Source organism: Strix uralensis, chromosome 22, assembly GCF_047716275.1.
Source record: "Strix uralensis isolate ZFMK-TIS-50842 chromosome 22, bStrUra1, whole genome shotgun sequence".
Classification (NCBI taxonomy): Eukaryota; Metazoa; Chordata; class Aves; order Strigiformes; family Strigidae; genus Strix; species Strix uralensis.
This window is the reverse complement of record NC_133993.1, coordinates 9,287,327-9,310,761: the sequence shown is the minus strand read 5'-3', so window position 1 is coordinate 9,310,761 and position 23,435 is coordinate 9,287,327. Positions and strand designations below refer to the sequence as shown.

The 23,435-nt window shown below is 45.5% G+C and overlaps 1 protein-coding gene and 2 long non-coding RNA genes across 3 annotated transcripts; 1 reads left to right on the top strand and 2 right to left on the bottom strand.

Annotated features, from left to right (window-relative positions):
• Positions 1-1,071: 1,071 nt before the first annotated feature.
• Positions 1,072-8,569, bottom strand: HOXB9 (homeobox B9). The gene is made up of 2 exons (XM_074892216.1): positions 7,818-8,569; positions 1,072-4,366 (listed from the first exon to the last, which is right to left on the bottom strand). Exons 1-2 carry the CDS (start codon positions 8,323-8,325, stop codon positions 4,131-4,133), a joined length of 744 nt encoding a protein of 247 aa, XP_074748317.1. The 5' UTR covers positions 8,326-8,569; the 3' UTR covers positions 1,072-4,130.
• On the top strand, positions 5,963-7,098 carry LOC141953555 (uncharacterized). Its single transcript, XR_012631930.1, has 2 exons — positions 5,963-6,833; positions 7,001-7,098. It is a non-coding gene; the product is annotated as an uncharacterized LOC141953555 (long non-coding RNA).
• A 4,035-nt stretch (positions 8,570-12,604) lies between the features above and the next one.
• On the bottom strand, positions 12,605-22,921 carry LOC141953554 (uncharacterized). Its single transcript, XR_012631929.1, has 2 exons — positions 21,385-22,921; positions 12,605-12,898 (listed from the first exon to the last, which is right to left on the bottom strand). It is a non-coding gene; the product is annotated as an uncharacterized LOC141953554 (long non-coding RNA).
• Between the last annotated feature and the right edge of the window lie 514 nt (positions 22,922-23,435).

Sequence of the window (23,435 nt, the reverse complement as noted above, 5' to 3'; positions counted from 1 at the left end):
TGAAGCAGAAACAAGAGCATTTACACGTTGGGTTTCCCCACATTCCCAAGTCGTTGTAGTAATTTAGGAGTTCCTGAAAGTTTTCTTGCACTGTTTGCTTTACAGCCGTTTAGTTCCTTAACCTTCAGAAATTTATACCCTATAAAGTTTTATAGCGGTCATATTCTTTTATTGCAGCACACTGCACTGAATTTTCCTTTTTTTTTTTTTTTTTTTTTTTTTTTATGACAAGTTACTTCCCTTTCTCTCTCTTCCCTCAGTAAGCTCCAAATATCTTTCTTCTTCTTTTGTTTTCTTTTCAGAGCTGCCCCAAAGAAAGGATTTTTTTAAGAAGTGAAATATTGCCCTTTAGAGCTCCCATTATGTTAAAAATTAGTGGAAAGAGATTCTTGGTTATATTTCTCCCTACCTGCTTCCTGCAGGGCTGAGCAGGTCTTGGGGTTTGTTTGTTTTTTAAATATAGAGATAGAAACACTTTCCAAGCGCTTGTATTTCTTCATGAGCAATAAAATGTCAAACGAATTTAGAGACGGAATTATAGGAACCGCTCATTGAGCTCTTGGAAAAAGGAACCGCGTGTCAAATCCGAGGTGATGCCAAGCAGGGAAAGTGGGGTGGGGTTTTCCACTGTTTGTTTTGGGTTTCTGATTTTTCTTGAGCAAAGTTTTCCTTGGGCAGTAGGGGAATAAACCAAAGAAAGTCAAATAAAGCCAGTCCTCTCTGCGCCTTTCCTTCTGGTCCCCTAAGGCTGATGCGGGAATGCAAAGATTAAACCCTCAAAAACAAACAAACAAACAAGCAGACACCGGTAAATGTAACCAGAGATTAACGATATCCAATTTAAAAATAAAAAATATTTAGAAACGCAGCAAGTTTGCATGGGACCAAGTAAGCACTTGCTACACCGGAGAGGAATTATTTCCATTTGTCTCTGGACTTTTTTTTTTTTTTTAACCTAAGCAAAAATTGATTCTTATAATACACTTAACGAGCCACTAAAGAACGCAGGAAAACACAATGAAAATATTTCTGAAATTTTAGATGAAGCAGTATAACACAATGACATATAGGTGCTGTTGTTCTAAAATCGATTTTTATTCTGGAGCATTAAACATCTCTGGAAAATACATCCGGGCTGATGCTACAGAAGACAGTTTTTCCAACATTTTTAAAGTAAGCATATTTCCTAATAAAATGAACTAACATTTTAAATTCTATTTAAAAAGAACCTTATATTGTCGTCTTAAAAATATCCGCTCTTTACCACAATTCTAAGGAAAGTGAAAAACGTTTCTAAATCCGAGTGGCCGATGGGTTACAAACATCAATTAAGTCACAGATACGCGTCTGAAAAATATAGTAATGAGGATTTAGGCAAGTCCATACTCAGTTCGAGATATGAGAAATACACCAATTCAGCATGGAGCAGTTTTAAATTTCATCCATCCTTGAGAACAATCAAACAAAACTGAAAAATTTGACTGCCCAGCTTAAACACAGCTAAATCCTGTTTTTCAACCCACTATCTTCCCCCCCCCCCCCCCCCCTTTAAATAAATCCGGATTTAGAGAAATGATCCTGCTGCCACCAAGATTTTTTTCCCCAGCTCAAGATGTCTCCGAAACTGTTTTTCTTAATTGAGTTTCGAGGAAGGAGATTAGGGGCTTTGACACAGGGTGAAGTTTGGTTACATTTAACTCCCTCCGGCAACAGAACAGTTAAATTTTGAAGCCCCCAAGGAGCTACTTCATGATGGAAAGTTTTACATGAGAAAGTCTAGGCATTAAAAAAAAAAAAAAAAAAACAAAACACAAAAAAAACCAACCAAAAAACCCCAACCACTTTCTGAGGAATGGTCTTAAACACTTAAGGTCTGGTTTCTTGTCGAGTGGAAGATTTTAATTTTTTTTTTTTTTTGCCCCTTTCAAGAGGAAATGAAGTGGTGGAAATTTCAGTGCACCGAGGCGCAGCTACTTGATTCTTATCTCTGGATCATGGGACGGGGACGGGGACGGCGGGGGGCGGGGGGGGGGGGGGGGGAGCAGGAACACTTTCCAAAAACGCAAATCTGCCTATCGCTTCTTCCCAGAGCAATCTCTGTTCAGCAGATAAAAGTGGTCTCACAAAACCTGACGCTAAAGGATACACAAGTTTGTCGCTTCTGAAATCAGGTTTCCAATGGTTCGTTCACATATACAGCAGAAATAAATTTCTTTTCTCTAATTTTTTCCCCACCCTATTAAAACAAGCCACCTTACACTCGCCTTGTTCCTAGAAAGCCTCCTGGCAGCTAAATATACAAATTTGCACACGAAGAAAACGAGAGAGGTTTATTTCGATATTTTCCATCCACTATCAACTGCAGAACTCTTCGCATACTTAGAAAGCCACAGTAGAAACAGAAAACGAGCTTCAACATTCACAGAAACACAACCACAAACACATTTTACAATACCCACCATATAATCAACTGGTACTAAACCCCCCCGGCCCCCCCCCTCCCACCCCCCCACCCCCCCCTTCCCAAAACAAAGTTAAGTCTTACAGAGATAAAGGGAAACCAGTCCCGCACGGGCGGGTTGGAGAAACCTCCAGCGGATCTGTCAGATGAGAAATCAGCTCCGGCCGGCATGGCATGAGACCAGCAAGGTCTATATTTGTTACTCTAAACGCTTCGTCGGGATGAGGATGAGGATGGGGATGGCGGGGGGGGGGGGCGTAGCGCGGAGCCACCGCATCCCCCGGTGCCACCCGCGGGACGAGGCTCCTTCCCCGGGGAGGCGGCGGGTCCCGGCCCCGGCGTGGCACCGGGCCCCGGAGGAAAGCGGGTGGCAATGGGAAAACATGCCGGGAGCTCGCTTCAGGCGAAAAAAAAAAAAAAAACAAACCCACAAACAAAAAACCAACCCCACCCCAACAAAACCCCACCGACATTCAAGTATTAAAAGCATCTCAGCAAACAGGAGGGGGAAGAAATACACACAGGCTAGGGTTGGCACTTTATCTCTGCAACAGCCTACTGCTTTAGGAAAAGTCAATTCACAATAAATTATAAATATGCTAGCACTAAGAACACAACCTTCCCCTCCCTTATAGTTCTACTAAGGTAGTTTTTTAACTAGAAAATCCCATTCTTCCTCTCCTCTAAAAGTTAGGAATAAGTTGGCAGGGGTTCTTCCGCCCCTTTTTCTCCTAAATAATTTACAATGCGGCTCTGAGAGTGCCCCCCACACACTCTCTCGCCTCCCTCCCCGTCTTTTCTCCTCTTCCAAGTGACCCAGTATAAAACTACCAGATGAGGAGGTTTGCCTGTAAGGATCCTACTAAACTTTCAGGTCAAAGTCACATATCTGCCATGGCACGATTCAAATAAAAATCCCTCATAATAAACTAAAAAAAAAAAAAAAGGGGGGGGGGGGGGGGGAGAAACCCAGCGCAGTTGGGAGTTGGGCTGTCATTAACCGACTACCCCGGCATAAAGTTGGCGAATTGAAAATGATTTGTTGGGTGCAATTAAACGCAAGTCTTACGAATGTGTCTGTCTTGCAGTAGTTTAATTAAATCGTCTGGTTCCTTGGCCACCTCAACGTGTGAGTGTGAGAGTGTGTGTGTGTGTGTGTGTGTGTGTGTGTGCGCGCCGGGGTTTTTTTTGAGTGTTATAGACAATCATTGTCCTTACGTGGATAAAGAAAGACAGCGAGGTTTGGTGGGGGCTTGGGCCGGGGTTGTTTGTGGCCAGTTGTGTTTGCCGTCTTGCTTTCCATGGAGAAAACACAAGCAGAGAAAGCTGCTGCTCAGACAGGAGCCTGTGTCTATGTTACACTGCAGGGAGAAGAAAAGAGAAAGGAAAAAAAATAGGGAAAGAAAACAAGAGAACAGAAACAAAACCCAGCATGTGTCCCCAAAAAGGAGCTGCAGTTTTGGCTAAGTTGCCTCCTATGTGGCAATACTAAGAAGATAAAAAAGAATAATAAGCAACATCTCGCATGCAAAGGTGGAGATGGGAAACGGGGACGTTTTTCCCTCGTGTTTGGGGGATTTGGCAGCACTACAGGGGGGGTGCGCGGCCGCGGAGGCGGGGAGCTGGGAGGGGAGGGGGGGAGGGGGGGGGATGCTGCTTTTCTGTTTTTTCATTCTTTGCCCTGTTCCTTGTTCATTTTCTTCATTTTCATCCTTCGGTTCTGAAACCAGATTTTGACTTGTCTCTCACTCAGGTTGAGGAGTCTGGCCACTTCGTGTCTACGGTCCCTCGTCAGGTACATATTGAATAAAAACTCCTTCTCTAGTTCCAGGGTCTGGTATTTGGTGTAAGGGCATCGTTTTTTCCTGGAGGAACGGGCGTGCAGCCAGCTGGCAGCTGGGTTGGCTGAAAGAAAAGCAGCAAGATCAATACGATGCAGCTTGAGTGTTTCTCAGAAGGTTTTAATCATGCCATCAAATATTAAGATTATACATCCGCATATGCACGCCCGGGTGAAAAATGCTCCCTGGCACCGGAGCGAGCAGCGGAGGCCGTAGGAAAAATGACACGGGATCGTCAGGGCGAGCACAGGCTGCGCGGATGCGGAGGGGTGGGGGTGGGGGACCCAATCCCGAAATACCGCCTCACACGCACCCCATCCCTCCCGAGTGGGGGGGTGGGGGGGTGGGGGGGGTGGGCTGGGACCCGCGGACCGCGGACCTGCGCTGCCTGTACGCACAGGCTTGTGTTTTTGCGCCCCCCCCTCCCCAGGCTGTGCGCACACATGACCGCACACGCGTGGCTGGGCGCACACATGTTTCCGTGTCGGTGCGCACACGTATGTTTGGGTGCACACGTGCCACTGGCAGAGCTCCCCCCACTTTCCCCCAGGTCCCTCTATGCCAGGTGAACACCCACATGCACTTATAGATTTGCATAACGCCCATCTGCACGTTGCGCACGCTATATACAAAGAAACCAATGCAAAAAATACATATATTTTTTTTTTCAGACGTGTTTTCCCACGTGTCTACAGATTTACTCCTACAGACACATCGCGCAGGAAAAGAGCAGAGAGAGGAGGTCTGGAGAAACCTTTCATAAATCCTGCCTATTTTTTGCTATGTGGCAAGAAACGGTCTCGATACAATAAACATCCTCTGAGGGCTGGATGGACTCTGCTGCCGGAGATCTGGACAGTGTTACCCAGAGACATGGACATTTGCAGGGCTGCAAATGCAGCCAGAAATAAATAACAGGCTGCCCGTCACCCTCGCGTGTGGGAGAAGTTACGTGGGAATCTTTTGGAAAAGGGGCATTTCAGGAATGAGCCTATTCCAGGGGTGGGATGGGGGGAGAAAGCAACATTTTGGGAGCAGAAAACACCCCCACAGACAGGCAGGTCGCACCCAAAGGTGAAGTGGGTTTAGGGTAAATAATAGAACATTTACTAATCACATGCAAATATTAGCTGACCGTTGGGTAACTGAGAGGCGGGAAAGAGTAAAACGAAGGGTTATAGACAGACCACGTATTTCTATTTTATTTCCTTTGCCTCCTCTGAAATTATGACTGAAGCCATAAACCTTTACACCAATTAAATGGACCATTATAAATATATACATACACACACGCGTGCGCCAACAGAACGTTTCCTCTACGTAAAATGAAATATATTGAATATTTTAAAAAAATAATCCGGTTAATCTTCCCCTGTAAGTACTGCCTCTTACAAATTTGCACGGCTATTTCCTTAATGTAATTGACTTGATCTAATATGCAGAATTAAATATTAAAGAGGAAGAAAGCTGTTAATAATTGATACTGTTAATCCTGCTACCCATCCTTTAATGGCAATGGAGGGCTCTGCTTCATAACAGATTTTTATTCGCTTTGGTTTTATTTTTTGGTCATATTTTGGATCGTTAAAATACAAGATATTTTAAACGCCAGTGTTGCTTTATTGATTCACTATACACAAATCCCTAACCAGGGAAGTGAATGGGAAGAGGCTCTGGCACATCTTTTCTTTGAAATCCAGCAAATAAATTAACAGATCCCTGTGCCATACACAGGGAGATTCATTATTAAGAAATATTTTCAAAAATTGAAAGAGTCAGGGAAATTGGTGGGAGTACTTTCTGCAAAACAGCTCCGTCTTCCAGCCCTGGCAGGCTCTCAACATCAGCCCAAATTAAACTATTATTTAAAACAAAATATGCATCGTAACCACATGCCATAGAAACCACACAGCATCCTCTTAGCGCGGGTCCCTGCACTTACTTATAACTTAATAACATTTTCTTGGACAAGATTTTTATATATTCAATTTCAGGGACATTGAGCACAGAACCTGGATATTTAATTCTCTCAAATCATTCACCTCACGGTTGCAGTTTGTTCTGGATCTGTGCCCAGTACAATAGAATAGGACTTTCTTTTTGTGTGTGTGTGAGTGTGTGTGTGTGCCTGTGTGTCTGTGTGCAAGTTAAATGATAGGAAAAAAAAAAAAATGTCACCATAACATCCTGCACAAGGAGGGGAGGAAATCATGAAGGGCGAGAATATACTGTATTTTTAATCGTCTGCTTGCAATGGCAATCTCTGTTGCTGTTCCACGTTGAGGGGGGGGGGAAAAATAGAAGTTAATTCAAGGGGAAAAAAAATGACTGTGTCAGTGCGTCCTGCACAGACTCCGAGGAGTTATACCCTCGGCGGGGGCTGCTCCTCTGCCAGTTTGGAAAACTTCGGCTTTCACTGCAAAATATTTACCGTGGGGGTGAAGCCAAGTTTCTTTCTTTGCCTCCTGCTCGGGCTTTGGCTCCGGTTTACCTTTCAGATGGAAACCAGGTACCAACCGGATCGGCACGAGGTGCAGATACTGATTCTTTCTTACTCAAACGCCATTGCATGATTATTATTATTATCACTATTATAATAATTATTATAATTATTATTAATAATAGTATTATTAATAGCATTATTGATAGTAGTATTAGATATTTTCTAGGCGAATGATTTTTTTTTTCTATATTTCAGGGGAAAAAAGACAAGCCAGCTCGCGGAAAAAGCACATGCTGAAGTTTAACTGTTTCCCCAATCTGGCTACATTACAAATAAAAGCTAATTAAGTTGCAAGCAACCCCCTCCCTCCTTTTTTTTTTTTTTTTTTTTTTAACTAGGAAGGAGCGTGGCTTTGAAATATTCATACCCTGAGCCGTTGTATTTAATAAACAAACAATTAAAAAACACAAACAAACAAACAAACACGAGGAATAAAACAAAGACACCGCCACCAAAAGCCCGAGGGGAGCAAGCCGGTCCCCGCATCTGCCGGGGTACGCGGGAGCGGCGGGCGCGGAGAAGCCCCCGCTGCTGTTTACATCCCCCCACGTGAACTTTTCCTCCCCGATTTTTCCTCTTTCCCCCCTTCTTCTCCTTGTCCCCCGACCGCCGTCCTCCGCTCCCCTTTCCCTGCCTTTCGCCCCGACATTTACTGGCTCCCCCCGTCCCTTCCCGTCCCCACCGCCCGCACCCGCGCAGATTTACTCCCGCTTACTAAAGTGGTCTCTGCTGCCGGAGCCAGCGCTCTGTAGGAAAGAGGGTGACTCGCTCCAGCTTTTGTCCGCTCTGGACTCTGTTTAAGCTCAGAGACGACGCTCATTTTTATTTTTATTTTTATTTACCGGCAGAGACAATGCCACCCCTCTCCCCTCCCCACCTCTCCCCTTAGGTTGGCATCAGCAAGCTGAGACTTTTCTTTAAGCCCTGATTTTAAACTTTACGCAGCATTGTCCCCTTTTATTGCACCTCCTCCAGCTTTTATACTGTTTACTTCCTCACTTTTATAACTTACTTTGATCTGTCCTGTCTTTGTCTTCGCTTCCTTCACAAACTTTATTGTCCTCGAAGCTGGGCCTTTGATTGGAAACGATCCCTTCCCTTGCAGCAGAAGTTTCTAAATTGTACTCCTGTGTTCCCTGTTTATGGACATCCCCGGGACGGCCCAGCAGCGGCTCTGCCTTAACAGATCCCTGCCCGGGGAGGTTTTCTGCTCTGGGTACTGGATCCAGCCAGCTCCGTAGATACCTGCTATCAGATGGGACGCTTTGATGTTGAATATATGGATGGTAGACGGCAGGAAGGGTACCAGAAGAATGTGGATTCAAAGGAGTCCAGGAGGCGCTGAAAACTGGAGGTTTTGGCTGAAAACTACAGGAGGGGAATTCTAGATGCTCATTGTGCCCAGCTTGCCTGGAACTTGTATATTGCCCAGATGAAAATTTAGCTGAAGGCGAGTCTTCACTTTCATGACTTATAATAGAGTCGACATAATAATTGCTAAGAGTCCCAGAAATGGACATTCTCAGACATCATACAAAGCACGGTTCAATGAAGGGAAAAAAATATATAGGACAGATCTAGATTTGTACTCTACCCCCTTCTCCAACTTCCCAGCCAACAAAGTACAGTTGGGCTGCTGTGTTGTGAGCTCCCAGCAAAATGATTGGTCAAACTTTTTTCGTGTGCCTGATAAAGCGTCAGTCTCGGCGTAAATCAATCGAAGCCGAGGGGGCTGCGCTGCGCTGTCATCCGCCCTTGCATTCCATATCAAGGATGGATTGTTTTATGTTTATGCAATGTTGCAAAACGTCAGGAGTTTCGAAAAGCCACCAAACGGGCAGAGCTGGGGCTAATATCCCTTCCTAGATTTGCTCCTGAAATATTGGGGGGGGGGGTCCGGAAGGGGGGGGGGGGGGGGGGGGAGCGGATTTTTAATTTTTTTTTTTTTTTTTTTTTTAAAGAAAGATGCTGATGTGCTCGCTTTGCCTTTAATAACCATCATGGGGGAATAGAGATAAAAGCTATTCTTTGCCACGCGGGCTCCAGAGTACGATAGCAAAAAAACCAGAGAATAAGTACAAACAACCCGGCCCCCCCGCCTGATTTCATATACATGCATTATGTGCGTGCATTACAGGCATATATACATAAACGCACACATATATGTGTTTTTGTAAAGAAAAAGATGGATCTAGGGAGTAAGAGTGGTGAGGAGGGTGTTATAAATAATTAACCAGCTGAGAAGGGAAAATGGATTGTTAACATGGTAAAATAATGGGGGTAAATATGAAATTTAAGATGTCACTGGCATGAACGTGGCGTTGCAACTTCGACCAGCCAGCTGCCGAGCCGCAACCCCTGTATTCATCCAGAGCCTGCCTTAGACTTAATGCTTATATATCTATATAGAAATATCTTTAAAATGTCCCTGTTTATGAACATATGTTCCCATGTTTCGCAGCATAATCTCAGGCTTGCTTTGCTTGGGCTAAAATAGTTTCCCACATTGCTGAAATCAGAAGCCTTCATTTAACTTTACAAGGCTAGTAAAATACAGTGCGCCACTGATCCGGCTTTGTTACAGAATGCCTTAAACTTGTGATGGTTAAATAGTTTAATAAAACTTACATTAGCTTTCTTTGATTTTTATAGCCTTGAATTTATTGCCTGTGGAAAAGAAAGGGGGCAAAAAAGGAATCCCTCGCGTTTTCAGTCACCGTGACCCCCCTCACACCTCACATGTATGTGCCCACGGTGTGCGTGCGTGTCAAACACACACACACACACACACACACACGCACGCTTGCATTTTCCGTGTGTTTTCGAAAACCCGACGATTTCGGGTTTTTTTCTTTCCACCGAAGCGAATGATTGACACGGTGTTGGAGCTCGGTGCGGGTCTCAGCCCAAATGACGCGGGGTAACGGGGTCAGTTTTACCAAGTTATGATGATAAATCCATTTATTGCAAGATGGTCCGATGGCGTCGTAAATGTTGGTTAAGGAAAAGGTGCTCTCTATGATTACGGCAAAAGTGTTTCTCTGGACTTCAGCTGTAACAGTCTGGATCAATTTGCCTCCTTTAATCTATTACCCCTCCGCCCTTCTCCCTCTCACCCCAACACTGAAGGATGTTTAAAGTGAAGGGCAAAGAGATTTCTAGGAATGATAAATCATCGCGAATCCTTCCTGAAGTGTACAGAGATGGAAGTCTATATTAACAAGCTAATAATAACATTGAGGGGTGCTAATAGCCTCCTGAAATGAAGGAAAAATATATTTCGCATTTCTCTCTGTCTGTATGAGAGCGTGCGTGCGTGTGTGTCCATATGTCCGTGCTTACACAAAACGGATGTGGGAAATTGCTATCAGAGGTGTTTTACTGATACTGGAAGATCATGAAGGCGCTTAAAAACCTACACCCAAAGCCTTAGACTTTCCCTTATTCCTATAAGCGGTGCTTTTCCAGGAGCATCTGCCCTGCAGCCTGATGGAGGGACGTTTCCCCATGTCCAGGACCAGAGCTCCCCTAAATGAGGCGCTATTAGGAAGCTGTCCATTTTCATTTTAAAAAATCGAGAGGGTCGGGATGATGGGCAAGGAGAGCCGGAGCTTAATGCTGGAGGTCAGATTTATTTTTAATTTTTGCATCCAGCAGGGTAGCAAGAGCCCCCCAGCCAGCTCAAAATCCCCCCAGTGCTGGAGGAGCAGATTCAGTCCGCAGGCTCCAGCCAAGGTGAGGTTTGAGGAGTGGCTGGGGACCCCTCTCCAGCCTCTGGGCTAAGATCTTGCCAAGCCAGCCGTGGGTGAATGCCACCAGGTGAGTACCCCCCACTGCCCTACAAACTCTCCTCTCCTTTTCAGGGGGGTTAATCCAAAGTAACTCCACTTCACCCCTTTCGCGTTTAAACCGGTGAAGGCAGAGAAATCCCCTAGCAGTGAGCAGCGTGGGGCAGGATCGCTGCTCTCTCAGTGCATCTCACACGAACAGGGGGTTGTGTGAAATGAGGGGGGAAATTCCTGCTTTTTCCAACTTTTCACATTTCTATCTTCCCCCCCCCCTTCCCTTCTTCTAACTTCCTTAAGAGTTGGGAAGGTTTTGAAATGAAGAGACCCTGTGTCATCAGACATGAAATACGAGCTAGTTGCTCACATTGTCATATTTCTCCGCTTTATTGCCTTTCAGAAATGATTTTTAAAAATCAGACTATTTCACAAGAGATTCGGAGGGACTCTGCAAATGTTATGAGAGCTTGGGAAAGGAAAGGGCTGATTTAAGTGTGTTGTGTAGATTAAACTTGCTTGGCACATGGAAATGTGTTTATACAACTGATGGATAAACAGCCGTGTTGGTAACAGGGTGTTGAATAAGTATAGATGAAATTATTGAACGTTAATTGAAGCAAAACACCTGTTCTCTGCTTGCTAGATAGATTGGCCATGTCTTACCTGTAATAAATATATTCTTGGAAAAAATCCTGGTGCGCCTCCTATAAATAATGATGAACTATGTCAGCATGTGAGTATATAATTTTCTGTAGTATATAAATTTAAACCAAGAAGACTCTTAGGAGTGTGGCTGTGAGGCAGAAACCAAGGGTTTTCAGATCCCTAGTGAATGGAAACCTCACAAGAAGATCTGCAAAATCCATTTGCTTTTCCTCCTCTGGAGGTTTCCGTTTGTTCAGTAGTTTATTTTTTATACATATCCCCATAGCTCATCTCTTTGTAGCCTTTTCTGAGAGGGGCTTAAGGCAAACTACAGCTTCATCCCAGGTCTGCCCGCTTGGAGAGACCACGTCGTGCGGTGCTGCCTGCTTCGGGTGGCACTATATAGGCGTTTAAATTTTCAAGCCTCAAATAGAACCCATCAGAAATTACATTAAAAGCTCTTCTGCCCGCAAAAAAATCTTGCAGAAGGAAAAGTCAAGGAGAAAGAGACTCGGAGCGGAGTCTGAAAGTCTAAAAGGATGAATCTTTGGGAGAGAGGAGGCAGGATGTGCGAGCTTTGCTCGGCTCGCAAACTAGATTAATTTTAGATATGTGGTTGTTGTGACTTGGTAAAAGGAAGTGGAACTGGAAATAGTTATTTAAAAAAAAAAAAAAAAAGTCCGAAGTGGAAACTTTTTCCTGCTTTCAGAATCAGCGCCAAGTGTATTTGGCTTTGAGGAAAAAAAATCAGAGTATTGTCAGCTTGCAATGGAAAGCCAGAGGCTTCTGAACTCAGATACTGTTTATAAATAATCTTTATTGTTTGTGGAGAGAAGGAATAATTTCCAAATAGTGCTTTGAAATGCACAACTGGCAAAATCCATCCTTAACAAACAACTCTTTGCGTTGGCATTCTGAGCTGAAAACAACCAAATATATTTTTTTTCCTAAATCTGCAGATTTTAAGTCTGTGCAATTGCCACCTTTTACTGATTTATAAGTTTTGGCATACGAAAGAAAGAGAGCGGATGAGCCATTTCTTAGCGGAAACATATTTAACCACTTTTTAAAGACGGTTGTTATCATTTATTAGAACTGGCACCTTCTTCCAGCTGATTTTGCCTCTTTCTCACTGATCTGGAGAAGGCAGAGGAGACCTGGGGGTGCGGAGCTTTCCCCCCGTCCTGATGCACGGGCAGGGCAGGACGGGGGAGGGTCACCAGGATCTTTACACGGCGGCGGGGTGTAACCTGCGTTACTTTAGGCATATTTACTTCTGCAGTTTAGGTTTGGAAGCCGATAAAGATAAGCTAAAAGAGGATAAAAGCTGAGAGTGAACTTCACGGCTATGGAGAGTCTGGAGACCAGATTCTGAGATAACCCAGCCTTCAAAGGGCTGAGCATTTATTTTAGGCGATATAAAACATTCAGAAATTATACTAATAATAACAATAATAGTGATAATCACAACAACAACAAGCGAATAACTTTTTTTTTTTTTTTTGTAGAGTCAGGAAACAGAAATAAAATCTCAGCATAAAGCAAACATAATTTATGAATGATACATTTAGGCAAGTCTAAGAGGTTGTGAAAGAAACTTCAGTCACGGACCCCTCCAAACGCACGAAAGCGCAACAAAAAATTCCCTCCTGAAGAGTAAAACCTTTAAAAAGAAAAAAAAAAAAAAAGTGAAATAAGTTTCTGTAGCCCAAAAGCCGAAGGATCTACCTTTGCCATTTCCTGTGCTAGCTCTCAGTTTGAATGCTGCCGTCTGTTAAAAATCCGTAAGTGGTGAGGAGGGAGGGAGGGGGGGGGAATTCCTTGTCTGAAGAGAAGCAAAAACAAGTTACACATGTGGGCAATTTTCCAAGGACCGAAAGTATACTCTGGCTAAAAACCCCAATTCCAAATGAGGTTTGTAATCTCAGCAGTTAATAAAGCATTTAGATCCCCTGTAAAGTAAAAGCGTATGTGCATTTGAAAAGGGAAGCTGGAAGGACAGAAAGTTTAAATAAAGTTTGATTGTTGTTCGGGAACCCACATTCTGGCTACTAGACTAATTTCCACCCCCCCCTCCCGCCTCCCTCCTTGAAATAATATTCAACTCCCAAGGAATAGCTGGGCGCTGCCTCGCTGCCGCAGATTTTACACCCCGGGAGCTGCTGCGGATTCCCCTGGCTCTGTCTTGGGGTCACCACGATAGAACTGGAGACACCCCCCCCCCCAAAAAAAAAAAAAAAACATCTTCCAAATCGCATTAGTCTGGGAGGAAGGGAAGTAACAGCCCGTGATGGTGAGAAATCTGTCGCTCCCACTCAAGGCAGGGGAAGAGGGTGGGAAAATAAAAGCACAGGTACAAGAATTAAGTTGCGATGGAATTGTTTCCATAAAACCCGTAGCATGAGCCCCGGTAAAATAAAAAGGGGAGTTTCTTTCGGATAGGCTCTTTCCACAACACTTTTGCTCGTAATTAAAACTCATCCCGGGTCGGGGTAATATCAGACAGGCTGGACCTTGGCAGGGGAGCAACTGGGGGGAAATTTGTGGCATTAACCGCAGTTGCTCGTTGCCTGGAAGCGCAGAAATGTGCAGCATGTCGCAAACCAGGCAATTACTACGCGGAGGAGAATTTTTTTGTAGCCATCCCCACACAGCTTCTTCTCCAGGTAAGGTCGCTCTTATCTTTCTAATTCGGAAAAGAAGAGAAACAAACCGCTCCAGAGGCAGCCGTGCCTGTGGGACAGGCGGGACCCCCTGCCCACCGCACCCTCCTCTGCCCGCTCCTTCCTTCCCAAAGCCCTTGGGAAATGAGTCCCAATTCCCGTTTTCAGGCAGCAATACAGACCCCCCGGGCCTGATTCTGATCTTTCCCAGCTCTGTCCCCCCCCATTCTCCTCCCTGGCCCTTGTTTCCTGTATTTACGTGGGTAGGAGGGAGATCAAAATCAGAAGCCCAGACATTTACAAGGCAGGTTAGTGGTTGCCTATGGGGACATTATTACCGAATAGTTTATGATTAACTTTCCCAGATTGTCCTTTTCCGTTTAAGGGCTTTGAGTTAGGGCACAAGCAGCACGTTGTTTCTAAGGAAGGAGTCACAGGGCTCCTGAGTTAGGTAGAAAACTCTGAGTTATTTTACGCTGTTTGACTTTCCCTCTCCTCCCCTCGAGCGGCTGTTTGTTTTATAGGCGAGATAGGCGCTATGCCTACAAGAATCACCAGTTTCGGGAATAAAGCACGCACCAGTTTAAAACCCATACAAGTTTTTTGTTTGTTTGTTTTCGTTTTCTTTTTACACTCCGAGTGGAGAAAAAAACCTGAAACCCAAGTAATCCCCTCGGCCACAAAAAGTAGCAGCAGATGGTGGTTTAGGCTCTGGATATGGTATCAAAGTTTAATTCTTCAAGCCTCGAAGGGAGATCCAGTCCCAGGCTTATTTAGCCGTGGTCTGGATCATGTGAAACTTGTTTTTATGCGTATTTGAAACACCAATGCAGAGAAAATCGCTTCCATGAGCTGATTGCTCTCTCACACAACTCTACGGGTTTCCAGTTCGCAGAAAGTGGAATGGGTGGACTTCAGCCAAGCACACACTCTGACACGCAGAGCTCTCTGCACTCCCTCTTTCTCACCCGGATTTTTATAGGTTTTGGCATTATTTTTTTTGTAACTCAGCATATTCCCACGTGCAACACGTTGAGATACGGAGGAAGGATGTGGTGAAACTATTGTGGGCATTTCTGACACCACCTAAACCCTTTTATTTCGCGAACTTCGCGGCCGTGCTCCTCGCCCAGCTTCGTCTGAAGATGTTATATTTGATGAACTTACAGATCAATGCCCAGCAATGAGCATCACCCGCGCATCTTTGCGCGGTTACGTGCGTACAGTGCGCGGCTTGGCATTTAAAGACGTGGGCAGGTTTCCTACGAGCTGCAGGAGCTCCTCGGTGACTAAATATTCACTATTCAGCCCACAGGGCTAAGTCGGGCATTTTTACCTCCATAGGGAAAGGCAGAGGGACCTGCTCGCCATCCCGGTCCCTATAAACATTGCCAGCGAAACGACAAACGTGGAGCGCTGCGCCTTTAATACTCTTATTGCCTTTAATAAACTTATTTTAGCGATGGGGACAATTAAACTCATGAGCTGGACCCAGTTCTTTTGTGTTCTCTAAAGCCACATGTTATCCTTTACACGGAGGAGCAGATCACAGCTACTAAAATAAGACACCCTTAGATTTCTTATAGCTGTGTGTGTATTTATAGGGATATATTTTTAGGCGAGACACAAACTTTATTGCGCATACAGAGGGGTTTGTTAACGCGGGGCTGCCTGTCGCTGGGGAGGGGGATTTTAGCCTCTGAGAGGCGCCGCAGCCTAATTAGACCTTTAATAAGCTCTTGATGATTCGGGGCGTGACTGCGTTGTCTCGCAAAAGGTCCCTGAAACGGGGATTTAAACAAAGAAATCATCACCCCTGCCCCGACGGTGCCCGGTGCGGGGGCCCGGCGGCGGCCACCAGGCCCCGGGGCGGGGGGGACGACCCGGCCTCGGGGGAGGGGGGGACAGCCGGTCCCAGCGGCTCCGCGCCCGGTGCCGGTGCGGTCCAGGGGCTGGAGGGATGGAGGGAGGGAGGGATACAGGGATGCCACCCCTTCCCCATCCCTCCCGGGGCAACTGCCCTCAGCAAACAAGACCGAGGAGGATAACTGGAGTAAATCAGGTAGTTTGATGTTCTTGTGTTTAAAATTAAAAGCCCAACAACATGAAACTACCTAATTCACAGAGCAGTTCTAGTTCAGCCTTGGGTCAAAGGCTAAAATTCCCAAGAAAGGCGCCTGGGCGGCCATTTTGTTTGACATCATCTGCAATCTGAACTTTTATAATAGAAAACAGTTGCTAGGAAACAAAAGCAACAAAAGGATCTTTTCAGAGACGAAATAAAACCCCTCCGATTGCACGAAATAACTATTCAAATGATTTCCTATGTACAGTGTCTGGAGCGGATCCCTCCTGCAGGACTTTACAAATAGTTTACAAATAGACCAGAGGAAACAGTAAAATGCTATTGACTTTGAGAAACAAGCGATTATCGCAGCTATAAAAAAGAGCAAAAATTCCTAAAGTTCTTCCCCCACCTCCTCTGGAAAGCTAATTTAAAGGACCGTTTCCGATATGAAGCTGATTTATCAAGACTTCGTATTAAAACTCTATTACCAGATTTTTTTTGTATCTAAACCTGCCAGCGTTTGGATAACTTTCCGCAGAGAATAGAGTTAAATCAGTGAGTTCCGGAAAAAAGGCAATTAATTCATATTCTCCTCCCCTGAAAGCAAGTATAACGTGATTCATTTAAAGGAAAAAAAAAAAAAAGTCAAGAACGTATAAATCAATTAAAGCAAGAGAAAAAAGCGTCATTGTGACTATTTTATAGGTGTAAACAGCAACACAGAGAAACTTATTGTGTCCTTTCCTCCCTCCGACGCGCTCCCCGCTCTGGAAAAGCGTGTTATAAAATAATGACTGGGTGGTGATAAAAGGGAGAATTAAAGCCGAGGAGAGGGGCCGGGAGACGGCCAGGCCCCGGGGGCTTTGCTGAGCTCCGAGCAACTTCCGCGGGGGAAGTAAAACAGAAAAAAAAAAAAAAAGCCCAAATTGCCATCTAGGGGGAAAAAACCAAACCAAAACAAAACAAAAACCAAAACAAAACAAAAAAAAAAAAGAGGGACCATGTATCCCCAGCCCATCGGGTGAAGTCACAAAACACGTTTATATGTATATATTTTTATATATGTAATAATAAAGTCGATGTCTTACCTTGTAAGCTGGGGGTTTGTCCTCAAGTGGATTAAATAACTAAACAGGGTGAGCAAAAGAAATAATAAAGGCTGGAAAGACAATAGGCAGAGATAGCCCCGTCCCGAAAGGGCAAGTTTAGGGGAGTTTAAAAGTTCATTCAAGAAACAAATCCTCTGAGTTCAAGAGACGCACAGAGGAGCCAGAAACTTGACTATAACTTAGCTTCATTTCATTTGAAAAAGCCTTTAAAAGCCTGGATGGGACGGTATATAAATCTATTGTACCGGAAATACAATAAAACTTAGCCATGTTGTTGAACTTCAAACAGTTTACACCAGGTCGGGCGGGGAGACGGGGCTGAATCCAAAAACAAACAAACAAACCCACAAAGAACAGGCACCCCCCGAAAAAATCAAACAGGCATTTGAAAGAGAATAGAAGGGGGGAAGGGGGGAGCATTTTTGGGGGGAATATTGGCAGCCTGGGGGTTTGTTTGTGGTTTTACTTTGTGCGAGGTTAGAGCTCTCTAAATGCAGGGAGGGAGGAAAAACATGGTCTGATTCCGCATCTTTGGTATACGCAAATGTGATGTGAAATGAATACAGGTTTTGCTATTATTTCACAATTCATCATTTCTCTCTTTTTTTTCGTTTTTGATACACAAATATAGGCAGGTTCAAGTTTAAATCAAACCTGCGGAGGGAAAGAACTTAAAGTTTCCTATAAAACTTCACTTACGTTTACACATGAGGGACCTATAGTATTACATACCTCTAGTACGTATATGCGATATGGGTTTGCAGACAGACATACAATCTGCTGTACTAACATGTACCACACCTATCACAATTTAAAAATTCGTCGAATATTTTCTATTTCCTACAAAGACGATTAAAAAAAACCCAACCCTCTAGACCCACTGGCTTTACTCTTTATGCCAATGCAATTTGTAAAACAAAAGTCGTGGTCACACTTGAACTCGTTCTACTAAAAGCTCTTTCTTTCAGACAAAACAGGCAGGAGGAATATATTTTAACAGAGCTTTCACTGCTGCAACTTGGAAATGAAGCATTCCCCCCCTCCCTCCTAAATTGCAGATTGAAAACGTAAATAAAGAAAAGCACTCTAGATAAGCGTGAAAAACAAAACCGCATGTGCCATTTAATTTCACGATTAGGTTTAAAATAAATAACAGCGAGGGAAAAAAAAAAAAAAAAAAAGAGAGAGAGAAAAAAGGAAAAAGAGCCCCAAATTTAAGTAGGTGATGTATTAGGTTTAATTCTTGGGCTGGAATAACATTTTAAGGTAATGGCATTTTTTTTTTTCCCCCTTCTGGCTGTTGCTAAAGTTTTAAAAGACATTTTAAATTCAGACGTCAAAGACAAGTTAGAGCTCTTAGACAGTAAATGGATGTCTTAGCTATAAGATAACTTCTACTTGTCAGGGGAATAAGTGCTAAAATAATTAATAGGCTGGGATGGGAGGGATTTGAAGTGTTTGCGTGAGCATATATCAGTAAATGTATATATGTGTACATATCCATTACACACACACACTTACATAATAGAAGAATCTATTACAGATCATCCAAGGGAAATGGCACTGAATCTCAAGATCTCATTATGGGTTTCTCTGTGACTTACTTAGATCTTCACAAAGCGGTATTTTTATTAAAATATGGTTATAGCAGCTGGTTTTCACAGTTCCCATTCATCAGCATTAGCCTTTGGGAGTATTTGGTGTCCGCTCCTTAGGAGTCATGCGGATATTCCCAAGCGGAATACGTTACAAACGGGAGGTGCTTGTCGCATTTATAAGAAAAAAATTTAAAAGTTGGCCTTAAACCCTCCTCCATCCCTCCCCCTCCACATGGCTGTGCCTGGATGTGAGTGGGAACTAGCCCGGCGTGGGCTCTTTCTCTTTCTTCCAGCTATCCATCAGGCCAAAAGACACAAAACTGCTCTGTGATATTTCTTAACCACCCACTGCAAAAAAAAATATATTTTTTTTGACGTGAATGTTTGAATCATTACAGCTGCGGTAATAATAATCGTTTTAAAAAGAGGAATAAATAATAAAATACCGCCCCTCAGCTGGCCGGGGCTGTATTTAAACCGCTCGGCTCCGGGAGGAGCGGGCTGGCCCCGGGGCGCGTCTCCCCGCTCCGGGCGGCGGCGGGGCCAGTGGCCTCGGGGCGGCGCTCGCCGGCCGGGACCCGCAGCGCCCTGGGCCCGGCCGCGCTCCGCAGAGCCGGCTGCCAGCTCCCGAGGTGCAGCTTTTGTTTCTCTGCCAAGGAGAAGACAAACATTGTCACTATTTTTTTCTCTCTCTCTCTCTTTTTTTTTTTTTTTTTTTTAAGCGAAAGGAGGGAAAGCAAAGGGAGCAAAGAACTTTGGAATAAAAATTAAATTAAACTTTCTGCCTTAAGGAGAGCCGCATTAAAATACAAAAAAAAAAAAACCAAACCAAACCCACCCAAAATACATTTCTCTGAAGTCCCGTGGGGCTCTTATGACCCACGCAAGGAGTTTTGCTACGCCAGGAATTCCGGGTGGGCGGAGGGGTACGAGGCACACGGGGTGCCACGGCCCCGAGTAGAGGTGACCGGGGGGTCCCGTCGGCCATGGGCAGGCACAGAGGTGGGGAGCGGTGCTCGCCCCTCCGCGGCTCCGGGGTGTGGAGGGGCAAGAGGAGCCCCGAGCAAGGATCTCCTGCCCTGACATGAGGGGCCAGACCCCACCGTGGGTCGCCTAAACCACGGCCAAACCCTGCCAGGGGCAGCTCCGGCTGCGGTTCCCCTCGCCGGGGTCTGCGGGCTCGGCGGGGAGAAGCAAAACCCCGAGAGCGGCATCGCCTCGGCTACTTGTTGCTGCGGAAAAAAAAAAAGTTTTCCTCCGAGGCAAGGGAGACGCACGGGTGGGGTGAAACGGGAGCCCGCCTGAGCCCCTCGGCCTGGCCTCCTGCCCTTCCCGTCGGGGCTGGGATTTGCTTTTCCATCTTCGGGTTCCCCCCCTCCCGCCCCGAAAACACGGTGCCCACTCTTCTCCTGCGTTCAGGGGGAGCCGGGGCCCCTGATTTTATAGACTAAACCCGCAATTAGACGGAGTCATTAGTCCCGGGCAGGGAAAACCCAAGGAATGAGCCACGCGTGTCCCCTCAGCGCTCCTTCCCCTCTGCACCCACTTCCCGAGGAATTAAGGGAAAGCAAACTCTTCAAAGGCCTGGGTTTAAAAGCAGAATCCAGAAAAAAAAACCCAAAACGTTCCCTTCGCTGCTCCATTTAACTGGAAAACTCCAATTGATAGCCAGGAAAAGGCGGTGGGAGCTCCCGCACCCCCGCTTCGTGGAAAACCCTTATTTCTTTGCAAGGAGAACTGGAAACCCAAAGGTGCGGGGGACCAAACCCAAAAACCATCTCGGCAGCGAACAAGTAAGCACCTTCCCCCAGCAGCCGAAATGAATTTGGGGTGTCCGGGGTTGCCGAAGGTGCCTCTGCGGGCTCCCGGCTGAGCTCAGCCCCAGCCCGGCCCGGCCGCGAGGTCCGGGACCCGCCAAAACTGGGGGACCGGGGAGAGCTGTTTCGCTTGGAAAAAAGAAAAAAAAAAAATTAATCTCCAGACATGCGGCAAAGTTTCTGAGTTAGTCAAATGAGGCTTCCTTTAATTAGCAATAGAGGCTTTGGGCGGAGGGGTTGGGGCTAAGCCGTAAAAAGTAATTCTTACAGGTACAAAAAGAGTCAGAAACGTTACGTTGGCTGTCATTAAATAAAATAAATCAGCAAAATATTTTGAACAAGCCGATGATCAGACAAGAAATCGATCGGTCAAGAGTATTTAACTTTCCTGGATTAAACATCTCGCTTTGCCAAGACCGCTACAGGTCCAACAACTCGTGCGAGAATTTATTTTGCCCCGTAACACTCGCATGCCGGAAAAATATTTCTAAAATCTTCATTTTAATAATTTTCAGGAGAGTTTTTCTTTCTTTTTAGGGATTCTTTCAGTTGCTGTATTTCGGAGTATTTTGAATTGCACTTAAATCTCTGCAGGAGTTTTCCGTTGGGAAAAAAAATAAGAAAAAAAAAAAAAAAAAAGGAACAATATTGATAAAAATTCTCTGGAAATGAGCAACAGAAATATATCCAACACCAGGCGGTCCCTTAAACAAAATACTCCATTTGTTCCTATTCCATCCATTTGTTGGGAAATTCAATTAAGTCTGGCTACCTTCAATTATTTACATAAGCCCTCTGTCCCGGAGACTTTAATAGGTTTCTTCTCTGGTTTTCAACATTGTTATTAGAAATCCATAAAGCAGGGGAGGGACAGGAAATTAAATTTAAAGGTACCTCATTACGGCACAACTGCTTTCCTAGCTCTGCATCGCTGCGGACGGACGCAAGTTTATGCAGACGGAGAGAAACACATGGCGACATGAAAAGGCTGAGTCCCCCTCAGCAAGTGGACTTGGCAATCCTGTCGAAATGACCTTTTAGTTTCAAGTCTAGCAAGCAGCCTTCCTTCCCATCCCACCGGTGCGCTCTGAGAGTCAGCAGAGAGGGGGAAAAAAAAAAAAAAAAGAGGGAGAAAGGAAAATCGTGCGAATGGTAGAGCCACGTAAGTAGAAAGCGTGGGTTGGATTGTTATGATTATTTTTTTAAAACTAGGTATCAGCTGAGAGAGGCTGAAATTGGGGTGTGGGGGGGAATTTATTCCCGAAGGCTTTCCCAGCCTCTGAGCCAAGCAGGATTTCTCTGCGGTGAGCTGGAGCTGCGACGCGGCCGCCTCCAATCCCCGAGTCCACGACGCAGGTTAGTGGCTTTAGTCAGACAGATAACTAATTAAGTGATGCTAATGATGAAGAGTCGGATCAATGATTAAAAAATAAATAGGCAAAAGTCCCAGCAGAGAAACAGGCGGGTGGAGAAGGGGGATACGAGCAAGGCGGCTTTGCCTCCGATCTCTTTTAAAAGAAGGCTTGAGGGTTTTTGAGAAGACGGAACCTGAAATTATCATGAAAAAATAAAGAAAAGGGAAGATAAGCAAGTCTGCTCGCCCGTCCAGAGAGCCGGCTAGCGGTTTTCTACCCAGACGTCTGCAGCTGAGGAGGAGGGTAAAGTATTCTCGGGAAGCTACATGTGGGAAATTATAAAAGACCAACGCGTTACGAAAAACGCCTCCCTCTCCAGGCTCCCGGCGAGGCCGAATCCAGCACCCACTTACCTGTCCGTGCCTTTCCTCTCTTTTTTTTTTTTTTTTTTTTTTTTTAAGCAAATGCTTCCCCTCCCCCTTTAAAAATACCAGGGAAATAAATAAATAACGGCAGCCCCTCTCCTTCACAGAGGCATCCTTCCACCACTTGTTACAGCCGAGCAAACCTTCCCCAGCTCCCGCTGATGTTGGTTTGACTTTTTAAAGTTTTTTTTAAATCCTAGGGACTCCTGGTTGAACGTTAGTCCGGTTTGAGAGCGAGGGTGCTGTAAATTAATTTTTAACCAAAGGGTCATTGTGTTAGCAAAGGGGAAAAGAACCCAACACCTTCCCTCCCCCTGTCTAGACAAAATCACGCTGTTTTGACGGCAAACTGCAGGCTTTCCCGCTCCTCCCTAATTCCTGCTTGTTTGCTGCCTTCTATAAAGCAGGGGAGGGGAGTTTAATTTTTATTGATTTGTTTTACCCACCTTGGACTTCTCGTGCTGTTATAGCATCTTTAGACCTGTCTAAAGATGGAGTTTCCTGCCGCCAAAAAAAAAAAAAAAAAAAAAAAAAAAGACTTTATCTTCTCTTTTACTTCCCCCCGGTCCGTGAGCAGCCTCCAGCACAACTGGCACCTCAAAATTCCCCTCAGCAGCGTCTGTCCCGGCCGGTGCAGAGCCCCCTCCCCAGGGGGAGGCCGGGGGGGGACTCGAGAGGCACCCGGGAACCTGTGGAGGCGGTGGGTAAAACGGGGTGCCGCTCGCTGGCATCACCCCCCCCCCCCGAGTCGGGGGGGTGACAGGGGATTTCCAGCCTCGCTTCCCAGGCAGGAGTCTGTGCCACGGGGGGGGACACACGGGGGTGGGCAGGGCTCTTCTGGGCTGCCCGAGGGGGGAGACACACCCCAGACGGAGTGGAGGGGAGGCGGCAGGACCCGCAGCCCTGGCCGCTCATTTCCATCCCCAAAGGAGGTGCCCGGGGTGGGGGGGAACCCCACTTCCCCCCCACTTTGCAATAGGATGGAAGGCAGGGAGGGAGGAGAGGCGGTAGTCAGCGCGGCTGAAGGAGCGGGTCGCTGCCAGGGGAAGGAGCGGGCAAAAAAAGATATTTTGGGGTAAGGGGGGGGTGGGGGGAGATCTCTGACCATTGACTTATCTGTTAGAAAACGCGTCTGCAGGCGAGCTCACCAATCCGGGGCGGCCGA